At 36.0% G+C, this 12,604-nt stretch overlaps 2 protein-coding genes across 2 annotated transcripts; one reads left to right on the forward strand and one right to left on the reverse strand.

Moving 5' to 3' along the window:
• Nucleotides 1-20: 20 nt before the first annotated feature.
• On the forward strand, nt 21-9,844 carry pks25 (putative polyketide synthase; the record flags this gene model as incomplete). The annotated part of the gene is made up of 8 exons (XM_004355146.1): nt 21-1,362; nt 1,424-1,994; nt 2,063-2,991; nt 5,448-6,643; nt 6,876-7,611; nt 7,673-9,600; nt 9,705-9,779; nt 9,815-9,844. 8 exons carry the CDS (start codon nt 21-23, stop codon nt 9,842-9,844), a joined length of 6,807 nt encoding a protein of 2,268 aa, XP_004355198.1.
• Nucleotides 9,845-9,925: 81 nt separating this feature from the next.
• Nucleotides 9,926-11,773, reverse strand: DFA_07703 (putative RNA helicase; the record flags this gene model as incomplete). The annotated part of the gene is made up of 1 exon (XM_004355147.1): nt 9,926-11,773. One exon carries the CDS (start codon nt 11,771-11,773, stop codon nt 9,926-9,928), a length of 1,848 nt encoding a protein of 615 aa, XP_004355199.1.
• Between the last annotated feature and the right edge of the window lie 831 nt (nt 11,774-12,604).

Below are 12,604 nucleotides of genomic sequence, written 5' to 3' on the forward strand. Positions count from 1 at the left end.
TTTAAATTATTACAACTATTATGATAGACACTCAAACTATTCCTTTGAAGGACCAAGGCATTGCAATCGTCGGTATCGGTTGCAGACTACCAGGTGGATCGAGAACACCACAACAATTCTATGAGCAGTTACTCGGTGGTTTGGATGGTATCTCAAAGATGACTGATGATAGGTGGTCAAGATCATATGTCGATCAAGGTTACATTGCTACTGATCGTGCTGGCTTCTTGGACATGAAAGAGTGGACTCACTTTGACAACCATTTCTTTGGTATGCTTGGTAAAGAAGCCGCTTCAATCGATCCTCAAGTACGTCTCTATCTCTCGGTACTTTGGGAAGCTTTAGAAGATTCACATATCGATCCTGCATCGATAAGAGGTTCAAATACATCAGTATTTCTCGGTCAAATGTTTGATGCCAATCACCACATGCTGGCTCAAGATCTCGCTACAATGATTCCTCAAGTCAAGTCAATGAGATCAGACTCATCAATCAAAGCATCGTATTGTTATGACTTCCGTGGTCAATCACTTTCAATTGACACTGCATGTTCATCGTCACTCATTGCAGTACTACAAGGTATTGATACCATCCTTAAAGGTGAAAGTGATTTATCAATATGTGGTGGAGTCAATGCTTTCATTGAACCAAAGTCATCCATTCAATTCACTGGAATGAATATGATTGGAAAGGCAGGAAAGTGTGCAACATTTGATGAATCAGCCGACGGCTATGTTCGTGGTGAAGGTGTTGGTGTCGTTGTTCTCAAGAGACTGTCAAAAGCAATCGAGGACAATGATAATATTTATTGTGTCATCAAAGGTGGAAGTAGCAACGTAGATGGTAACTGGGAAAAGAATTCACCAACTGCTCCCTCCTCGGCAGCTCAACATGCAAACACACTCAATGCACTCAACAAAACCGGACTATCACCATCAGATATCTATTACGTTGAATGTCATGGTACTGGGACACCGACAGGAGACCCACTGGAAATTGAATCAATATCTCGAGTATTTGCAGGATCACACAGCCAATGCAACCCGCTTCGAATTGGATCAGTCAAAAGTAATATTGGACACATTGAAAGTACAGCAGGTGTTGCATCACTCATCAAATGTGCAATGATGCTCAAGAATAGAATGTTGATCAAGAATATCAATTTCAACAAACTCAACCCAAAGATCAACCTATTAAACGGAGAGATCAAGATTGTATTGGAGAATGAAGCATTCCCAGATGATGGAAGAATCATTCGAATGGGTATTAACTCGTTTGGACTGACTGGTTCAAATGCTCATATCATACTTCAAGAATATATAGCTCCAGATAATAATATTGTCGATATGGATACCAAACAAAGTATGTTATTAAAATTTCATTTATTTATAATTTTTATTTATTATATCTCTTTTTATTTTAGGTCATCAAACACCACCAGTCCCAGGCTATTTAATTCCATTCTCATCAAACAGTCAAAAATCAATTGATTCATATATCAATATGATCAAGAGTAATGTTGAATCGTATCGCAACAAGATGACATTTGAAGATTTTGTTAGATATCAATCACAATCCAAAACCAACCATCCAACTTGTAAAAAGGTTATCATTGCCAAAGATTGGGAATCATTCTCATCAGAATCAACGTTGACCTTTGATAAACAACAAAGTTATGTTTCAAGTATGGCACAATTGAACAGCACACCAAAGACATCGATAGTGATGGTATTTTGTGGACAAGGAGCACAATGGAGTGGAATGGGTGATAGATTGTATCAACAATGTCCAATATTCCGTAAATCAGTTGACACTGTCGATAGATTACTATCTCATCACTATCAATATTCAATCATTGATCGATTAAGAAAGAGTAATGATAAAGAGATACACCACCCAATACTTGCACAACCAGCAACATTTATCATTCAAGTTGCATTGGTTCAATTATATCATCATTTTGGAATCACTCCATCAATCGTTGTTGGTCATAGGTATTTATTATTAATTTATTTATAATTGTTATTTTTTTGTACTAATTTAATTATTATTTTTAATTTAGTTTTGGAGATATAACAGCAGCATGGTGTTCAGGAATATTATCATTGGAAGAAGCTGTTAGAATTGTATATTTGAGAAGTGTTGCTCAAAATGAAACTATTGGAAGTGGAAGAATGTTGGCTGTATCCCTGTCTTATGATAAATTCAAAGAGAGATTCCAACAATCATCATCACAATATGATTCAATCGAGTTGGCATGTTACAACTCAGCTGAATCAATTGTATTGGCTGGAAATGAAGATCAACTCAAATTAATCGACCAACAACTCAAGAATGATAATATATTCAGTGCATTCCTTGGTACACCATGTGCATTCCATTCATCATCACAAATTGAAACAAAGGAATTCATATTCAAAACCCTTAACAACATTGAATACCAATCATACAAACCAACGATGCCATACTTTTCAACAACAACCTCACAACGAATCATTATATCATCACAGTTGGATGCTCAATACATTTATGATAATCTCAGACAACCAGTATTATTCCAACAAACAATCAATAATATAGTTGATTTCACAAAGAATGATGGCAATCAATATATTTATTTAGAGATTGCACCACATTCAACACTATCATTCTATTTGAAATCATTACTGCCACAAGGAAGCAATATTCAATCACCACTCAACAAAAAGAAAGATGAAATTGAATCAATTCAATCATGTCTCTCTCAACTCTACTTTGGTGGTGTTGGTGTTGATTTTTCAAATCAACTCCCATTGGAAAACAACAGTGAATGGAAGAATAGAACAAGATATCTTCCAAGATATCAATGGGATACTGAATATTTGTTGGAAGAGCAGGAAGCATACAGAAAGATTAGACTTGGAGGACTGTCAACGACTCTACTTGGTCATTGTGACAGTGAATCACTCAATAGCTATCAAACATCGACCCCTCATACCTCGCAGATTTTGAGTTTTTTTTTTTTTATTTCCTTAATACTTTAAATAAAGATTGTAAAGTATCAATGAACAAGTAAATCAAGTAAGATGAACTTATAATACTCGGAGTGGTCTATGTTAATGTTTAATGGTTGGGGAGAAATTCTTTAAATGTCGAAGATATTCGTCTCACAAAATTTTGTAGGGTGGTTTTGAAAGATGCATATCTTTATATGGGATAGATGTATCAAACAAACAAAACTGAACAATGTATCATATACTACAGTTGAAGGACTATATTTTTTCTAGGATAGATTTTTAAACTTGAAATAAAAGAGATATTAATGATATTTAAAAGTACAAAAAATTTGAGATAGAGAAAAGGCTATTTCAGGGTAAGATTATGTGAGACCCAAATATATCTAAAGCATTAAAGATCGGTTATATTATTTGTTATTTACATTTATACATCAAGAAAGGTTGGTTTTAGTGAAAAATATGGTGTGGAGAAGGTTTTTACAATTTGGTGTGAGATTTTACGCGGCAGCTTATAAATGGTATGCTTTACTTGGGTAAACGATATTCTTTGACTAAAGACGTAGCAAGTGTTCTAATGAACTCCCTGTGATCCAGGTGACTCTCTACATTAAATATACATAATATATGCATTTGTGACAGCATACATAAGAAGTCCAAGGAATTGGCTTTGGTCAGTGGACGAGTGTGGATGGTTGTGCCAAAAGTAGGTAGCCAACTGGTTGAATTGATCGAGCGCTCTCTTGGTATCATCATAGCGATTAAGTATAAGACTTCTACCTACTGACGTTACCCTGGTTTTGGACGACTTCATCTTAAAAGAATTTGTCGCTAATCTCATCACCTTGTTTCTGTGATAGCCAGCGGCGATAGTGGCACCCTTGAAAGCAAATCTTGACTTCCATTGGGGCAGCCCAACAATGATTCCTACTTTCCATACTTCCGATGGGAGTCTATCTGCTTTAATACAAAGCGTTCCATACATTCCATTTCTTTCCAAGTAACTTATTTGGTTTAGTGTGGAGAACTTGCTGTCAGCTGTTATATGATAGTCCTTTTTGGTGTCTAGTTTAACAGATTCAACTAGTTTTTGAAAACTTGTCTCTCCATTGTATTCCTTGCTTGGTATCATAGCTAACAAGTACCTTGTCTTGGTATCTGAAAGGGTGTTGTACTCTATGGCCCACTTCTCTGGTTTGTCTTTGTTAAAACTGAGTAGATCTTTATCTCTAGGCTATGCTTTGATCCTTGATTCGTCGACTGTGAGAAAAGTACCAGGGTCTATGTGTCTTTTGAAGTTGGCTTGAAGCATATTAACAAATATGTCGATGGGGATGTAGATGTTGGGGTGAATAAGCTCCCATCTGGACTTGGGAAGAGATTCTCCCTTGAATGGGTAATTGTATGACCATGTTCCAGTAGTAAACAGTTCTGTGTTATTATCTATTCCAAGGGTTATAGATGTAAACACCAAAGCAAAGTAATTGTATACTTCAAATACGTTAAGCTTTGGTTTATCTTGACAAAATGCATCTGTACGGTTGCTGAAAAGCACAATTTCCTTGACAATGCTCTTTGTAATCATGCTCCTGAAATAATCGAGAGGTTCAGATGATGTTGGAACACGCTTCCACCTATGTCGATGTATATTCATCCTCTCTTCAAACCTGTTGACTAAAGTTAGTGATTTTTATAAGATGAAAATGTTACTATCATGCTTACTCTATAAATTCTTCTCCTCTTGGTACCTTAGTATGCTTGATTGGCTGTCCATCTGTACCATCTACTTGTTGTTGAATTGGTTTTCTCTTATTCGGCATTGTATAGATAAAAAGCTGAGTAATAATAAGTAAAAAAATCTATACAAAACTTTGTGTATATGTATTTAAATTTTAAACTAAGTTTTTTTTGGCGGGTTTGCAAGTAGTTACTTTCAGCTTATTATCGTACAACAAGGTTTTTATTTTATTTTGATAGAAATATACCAATCGATGGATCTATTTGTCTAGTGATACACAAAGAAAGTTTTAATAAAAAAAAATAAAATATGACCTATTTTTATCTCTCATAACGATCACCTATCTAAGTCTCGTTTTTAGGTATATTTCACCATTTCTCGAAAAAAGAATATTCCTACATTTGTAGAATCATAATCCTTTTGTTCCCTTCTTCCAGCACCTAATCTATTTAAAATAACATTGATGTAAAAAAACCTAGTATACTATTTTTTATGAAATAAAATACTATCACAATTTCTTTTGATTTGAACAAATATTTTACGCTCAACCAAGTTTAATCTGAGCACTATCATGTAAAGTAATCAGATTTGGTATATACTTGTTCCTTTCCTACATTTTATTAATTTAATTAAAAAATATTAAAGTAAAAATCGAAAATTGTGCGAGGTCTGGGGAGTCGATTGATGCAACCGACCATCATATCAATATTTAAAAGGTCACAAAGTAAAAGGGAAATATTTATTCCCAGGAGCTGGATACATTGAAAACATAATCAATGCATTCCCAAACAAAGACATACACATCCACCACCTCCAATTTATTGCACCATTCTTCCTCAAAGAAGGAGCTCCATGTCAACTCAAATCAACATTTTCACAATCATCATCGATTGAATACCAAGCAACATTCCAATACTATGATGATAAACTTGGAAAGTGGATTAAATCTGCTGTTGGTCGTCTATCAATCAACAATCCAATTAATCCAACCAACGACTATTCAAGTGTTGATAAATTAAGACAACAAACATTCAATATTGCAACGATGAATACAACTGAAGTTTATCAAAAATTGACCAAATTGGGATTAATGTATGGAGAAACATTCAGAAGAACCAAACAAATATCATTTAGCGAAGATGGTAAAATCTTGTCAGAGATTGAATGCAAACCAAGAAACCATTTTGAAGAATCAAATACAGTTTTAAATGCATCAGTTTTGGATTGTCTTGTTCACTCCTCCATTGTAACATTTAGAGGTGAACATCAAAAATGTGAAGTTGTATTTGACAGAGTTAAAGATTTCCATATCTACTCTAATAACATTCCAAAACATCCATGTCACTCATTGTTTATGGCGACCAAACACAAACTTGCCAATCCACAGAGAGGAAATGAATTTAATCAATCAATGGATATTATTGATCGAGATGGAAATACTGTGATCAAATGTGGAGAAATGGTATGCACATCTTTGACTAAAGTATTAAAAGACCACCATGCCAAGGATCCAGCCAAACATATCAAACAAGCTATTTGGCAACCCAAAAATGCACCATCAACAACAATTGCTTCACCCCTGGCAGAAATAATTGGATATTTCGAAGCATTCTTGAAGTCAGGATCGGCATCTCACAGAATAATTAGAATAATCGATTTTGGATTCAATTATCGTCTTACCATTGACCTTGTCGATAAGATGTATTCACTTTTGGATTCAAATCCCAACACGATCATTGATTTTATCACACATGACGATACTCTATCGATTTATCTTCAAAAAGATAATCTGTTGATTAAATCGTATCCAGAAATCAACAAATCTCGATCATTAACGGATCAAGGATTCCTTTCGACCAGTTTTGATTTAATTCTATCAACTTTGGAATACATCACTGAAAACAATCAAATGGTTAGGTGAATTTGAAAGATTATTAAATCCAAATGGTCAACTTGTCATCATCAACACTACATCAAATAATGAATCAACACTCATCATCGATGATAATATGATGGAACCAATCAATAATATTTTCAAAGATCAACAACTCAATATTACTCATAACACAAATAATATTGGATCGCAAGATGAAATTGTATTGCTTGGAAGAAAACCAAGTGTCTTTGAATCTAATATTTAAAAGTTTGATAATTTATTATTTATCACTCCATCCCCTTCCCTTTCCTCTTCATCAATAGCAACAAGATTAATCCAACAATCATCAATGGGCTCAGTTGCCAAGAAAATCAGTTTCTTTTCAAATGATGATATAATGGATGAATGTAAATATCAATCATTAATAGAATCTATATCATATGATAGTATAGATGGTTGTAACAAAGTTGGAATAATCTATTTGGAATCATTGGAAGAAATGAATTCATCGAATCTCGAGCTTAAATCGATGCAACTGATCAGATTACATCAAATCATCAGAAAAGAACAATTACCAATCAAATTAATAACATTGATAGCTGGTCAATTAAATCATTGTCTTGGTACCATTGCCAAGGAATATGGTAAAAAAGTAAGAGGTGAAATGTTCCACTTTGACTCTGTGACAATCATCTTGGACAATGATAGTTGTAATCAAGTATCACTTGAACAGATATTACAATGTTCCAACTCTGAATATCTTGGAGAGAGTGATCTTAAACTCTGTCAAAATAATATATTGGTGGAAAGAATAGTTGTAACTCCTCAATTATTAAAGTTGGATCCAAAGTTTATAGTTTCAGATTCAAAGGATATGAAAGTTAATTTCCAAGTTGACAACAAGTATCATTTCAAGCAAAAGAATGAAATATTATTGGATGACGAGGTAGAATTCCAAGTCAAAGCAGCATCTATCAATTTTAAAGATTTAATGATTTTAGAAGGTATGTTTTTAGTCTTTTTTGTTTAATTTTCAAAAAAATTAATATTTTCTTTCATATCTAGGTAAAGTTGATCAAAAAATAATTCCACTTGGTAATAATCCACCAATCGGTCAAGATTCATCAGGTATTGTGACGAGAATAGGATCAAAAGTTACAAAATTCAAAGTTGGCGATGAGGTTTATGGTATTTCTGCTGGTTTTGCTTCGTCGACAGTAACCTTTGAAGATATGATTGTTTTAAAACCAAAAGAATTATCATTTGTTGAAGCAGCATCATTGCCACTATCAATGGGAACCGCCTACACTGTATTATTCAAAAAGGCAAATATTGAATACTCAGAATCTATTCTCATTCACAGTGCAACAGGTGGTGTTGGATTGGGAATGTTAAACCTTTTAAAATTCAAAAAACATACTGGAAATATATTTGTAACTGTTGGATCAGAAGAAAAGAAATCATACCTTGAAAAACATTATGGTGGTTCATTTATCACTGCTATTTTAGAATATGATAACTTTACTGAAACTATCATGGAACTTACCAAAGGCAAAGGAGTCAATTATGTCATCAACACATTAGACTATACAAGAATGCAAGATAATTTCAAATGCCTCTCAAAGAATGGTGTGGTTATTGACTTGTCAGTCGATCAATTCTCCCAAACTCGAGATATCGATATGGGATCACTCAACTATGACAAAGGTTACCTAACATATCAGTATTCACAAAACCAAATCAGTATCCCCAACAAGATTAAAAAAATGGTAGGAGAAGGATTAGAGCTACCTCCAATTACAGTGTTCCCAAGTCATCAAATCCTTCAAGCATTTGACCATTTCCGATCAAGAAAACACATTGGAAAGGTGGTTATCGATTATGAAAATGTTCAAACAGATGTCATTGATCCAATGATATTACAACCACATAAACCAGTCGAAAGAAGTCATTACAATTTGGAAGGTATTGGAGAAACACTTTTAATATCTGGTCAGACTGGTATTGCAGTAGAATCACTTGGTTACATCATGAGACATTCAAACCAACTAAGAGATATTATTGTTATCACTTATTCATCTGCCAAATTTGAAATTCAATTATTGGTCAATGAAATTAGAAAGAATTACAGTCATATTACACTACACTTTGTTCAATGTGATATTGGAGATTATGATCAACTCAAATCATCGATATTGGATCTTTACCAAAGAATACCAACCATCAAACCAGTGTCATCTGTTATTCACTTTGCAAATGCATACTTGGCAATTGCAGCTGATGACATTGATATGGAGAGACATCATACAGCAATGTCAGGTAAAGCAACAGGTGCATTTAATCTTCACAATCTATTTGAAGAATTGGATTGGAAACTGAACCACTTCCATATGTTATCGTCTTTTGCTCAGTATGTGACAGTGGATGGTTTAGGCTATTCAATTGGAAATGCATTCCTCGACAGTTTGGCAAGACACAGAAGAGATCGTGGATTGGAAGCGACATCAATTGCATGGGGTAGCATTGGACAGGCTGGAAAAGCAGCTGTTGAAAAGGGTATTGGAATGGTATTACTTTCCTATGGTATGACCATGATGCCATTGTCTGTAGTCAATGGTTTCTTTAGAAGTGCATTTGCCAAAACAACCACACCAATCACCAATCTAATGTGTGCAGACCTTCAAATCAATCTTGTTGTCTCTGAACTACCATACCTCGAACACCTCTATTCCCATTTCTTGAATATCTCAAATAACAATAGTAGTTTATTAGATGCAAGTGCAGGATCAATAGACAACAAGATATTGGACTTTATTTCAGAGACATTGTCAATCGAGAAACATTTATTAAATGGTGACACCAAACTCAAAGATTATGGTGTCGATTCAATGACTGCCATTCAAATCAAAGGTCAAATTGATGTTGAATTCAACAAACCACATATCAACCAATCACAAATTTCAAATGGCACCATCAACAATCTAATTGAAAATGTTAAAAAGAGTTTGAAATAATTAAATAATAAATTAATAAAGAAATAAATAATAAATTAAATTTGTTTTATAAAATGATGATATATTGTTTGTTTTATTTTTAGATTGATCGACTTCCAAAAAGGAAGAAAAAGGTTAGTGAATGGGTCGGCAAATTCGCGTTGGATGGTGTCGAGTGGGTAGGTTGTAATATAATATTATTATTTACAAAAAGGTAAAAAGGGAGGAAAAATGGATTGGATGATTTCGTGTTGCATATTCGTGTTGTGCATATATATATTGGTTGGCTTTTTTATATGAATTATTGACAATGTGATTGATGTGATTACCAAGAGCTGTTACCACCATCAAAACCACCACCGCCATTACGATTGTTGTTGAAACCACCACGACCTCCACCACGGCCTCCACCTCTACCTCTGAAACTACCGCTACGTCCTGGGTGGAAACCTCCTTCACCACCTCCGTTGTTGTTGTTGTAACCACCACCGTAAGAGTCACCTCCTCCGTTGTTGTTGTAGCCACCGCTGTTTCCGCTGTCGTTTCCACCGTAGCTTCCACCACCTCCACCGAATCTGCTTCCACCTCTACCTCCACCACGGCCTCCACCGAAACCTCTTCCACGACCACCACGGCCTCCGCCAGCACCACCGCTAAAGTCCCAACGGTTTCTGCCAGTCTTGGAGAACTTGGCCATTTCCATGAGGTTTTGTGGAACGGTTTGACCGGCACGCAACATGATTTGGACGAGAGCGCCCAAGTTGTCGTCGGTTTGCGAGATGTAAGTGTAGGCATCACCCTTGGCACCAGCACGACCGGTACGACCAATACGATGGACGTAATCTTCAATGCCGAGTGGGAAATCGAGATTGATGACAGCCTTGACCTTTGGAATATCGAGACCACGAGCAGCAACGTCGGTAGCGACGAGGACGTTGATTTCATGGTGACGGAATTGACGGAGCGAACGCTCACGTTGTGGTTGTTCACGACCAGAATGCAAGACACCGCAGGTGATTTGGAGCTTCATGTCGAGGAAGTTGGAGACTTGGTCACACTTGCGCTTGGTGTTGCAGAAAATAATGAGGAGATCCTCACGTGACTTGAGCATGTCTTGGACACGCTTGCCGAGATCTTCAAACATCTCGTTTGGCGAGAAGGCACCATTGTCAATGACGTGTTGAGTGACGTTGACGTTGGCTTGCAATTCACCGGTACCGACAGTGAGCTTGAGTGGGTTACGGAGGAACTTGGACGAGAGACCTTGGACTTCCTTGGGCCAGGTGGCAGAAAACATCATAGTTTGATGTTGCTCTGGGATTTGACGGATGATACGCTCGATTTGTGGCATGAAACCCATATCCAACATACGATCGGCTTCATCGAGAACGAGGAACTTGACGGTAGAGAGATGACGTGGGGTGAGGATATCATTGAGACGACCTGGGGTACCGACGATCAAATCGACACCGCTACGGAGGACAGAGTTTTGTTGACCCTTGCCAGCACCACCATAGACACAGAGCATACGGATGCTGGTGCCCTTGGTGACGGTACGGGCGACGTCTTCGATTTGCTTGGCCAACTCACGGGTTGGAGCCATGACGAGGGCGAGTGGGGTGGCACCGTAACCACGCTTGGGGACCTTGATAATCTCCATCAACGATGGCAAGATGAAAGCGAGGGTCTTTCCGGAACCAGTGGCAGCGACACCGACCATATCATTGCCGCTCAATACGATTGGCCATGATTGGGCTTGGATGACGGTTGGATTGGTGAAACCGGTAAAGGCGTGAGCAAAGATACGTGGGATTTCAATGTCGGCAAAGGTTTGGTATGGGTCTGGCTTGCTGGCACCTTCGACACGGACCTTGTTGAGACGTCTCCATTCTTCTGGGTTGGCAGCTACAATGTTGACCAAAAGCTTCTTCTTTTCTTCATCTTCTTCTTCAACTGGGGCAGAAGATGGCTTGGAGGCAGAGGATTCTTCTTCTTCAGAGTCATCATCATTTTTGTTGTTGGCAATGTTGGCAAAACGTTGCTTCTTGATGTTGGATTGTTCGTACTCGAGCTCGTCAACTTGCTCTTCTTCGTCTTCATCGTCAACCTTTCTTTTCTTTTGCATGTTGTTGTTCTTTGGTTGGTTGTTATAGGCGGTTGCTGGGGAAGGCATTTTGATTGATTTCTTGATTTTCAGATTGGGAAAAAAAAACAATAAATGTTACACTAATAGGTTGTGGGGAAAGTAATTATATAGGTTTTGAAATTTAGAAGTATATTGTTGGAATAATAACTACTAAAAATCTTTTTTAAATGATTATTTGTTTTTTTTGTCTAAATTATTTAATTAATTGTTCCATTTGAATTGGGGAAATAAATAATTAATTAAATAGATATATGAACAATAAAAGATCAATTTAATGTTTGTTTTGAATAAAACATAAATTGATGAATAAATAATAACATTTAAATATATATAATAATAATAATAATAAAACAAATATATTTTCGTGTATTGTAGAAAATACAAGAATAAAAAAAAAAGATACCAATCGTTGCAACAAAACCAAATGATCAACAACATTTTGTTTAAAATGGATGGAAGAGTAAATTCCAGATTGTAAACATAAGTGCGATTTTAAGGGTGCAAGGGGGTCATTCATAAAAGTGAATTATAAACAGACGATAATTCAAATTGAATGATAGAGGATACAAACAAATAAAAAGTAAAACAACAACAGCAACAGCAGAGCAATCAAACAACAACATATCAATCAATGATCGATCATGACACATACGATGATGGTGTACAATGATGATGATGATAGAGAATGTGTTGTGATGAGAGATGTGTATGTGTGTATGTTTTGTGTTTGTCGATGATGTATCGTGTCACGTCAATATGATAATCATTTCAATCATAGAAGAGTATGTAATAAAAAAACGACCGCCGACAGCCGATAAATAAATAGGAGCATAAAATGGTAGTAATAATGCATATTAT

This window comes from Cavenderia fasciculata (genome assembly GCF_000203815.1).
Source record: "Cavenderia fasciculata unplaced genomic scaffold Scf_ET2XIPL01COFD4-5, whole genome shotgun sequence".
Classification (NCBI taxonomy): Eukaryota; Evosea; class Eumycetozoa; order Acytosteliales; family Cavenderiaceae; genus Cavenderia; species Cavenderia fasciculata.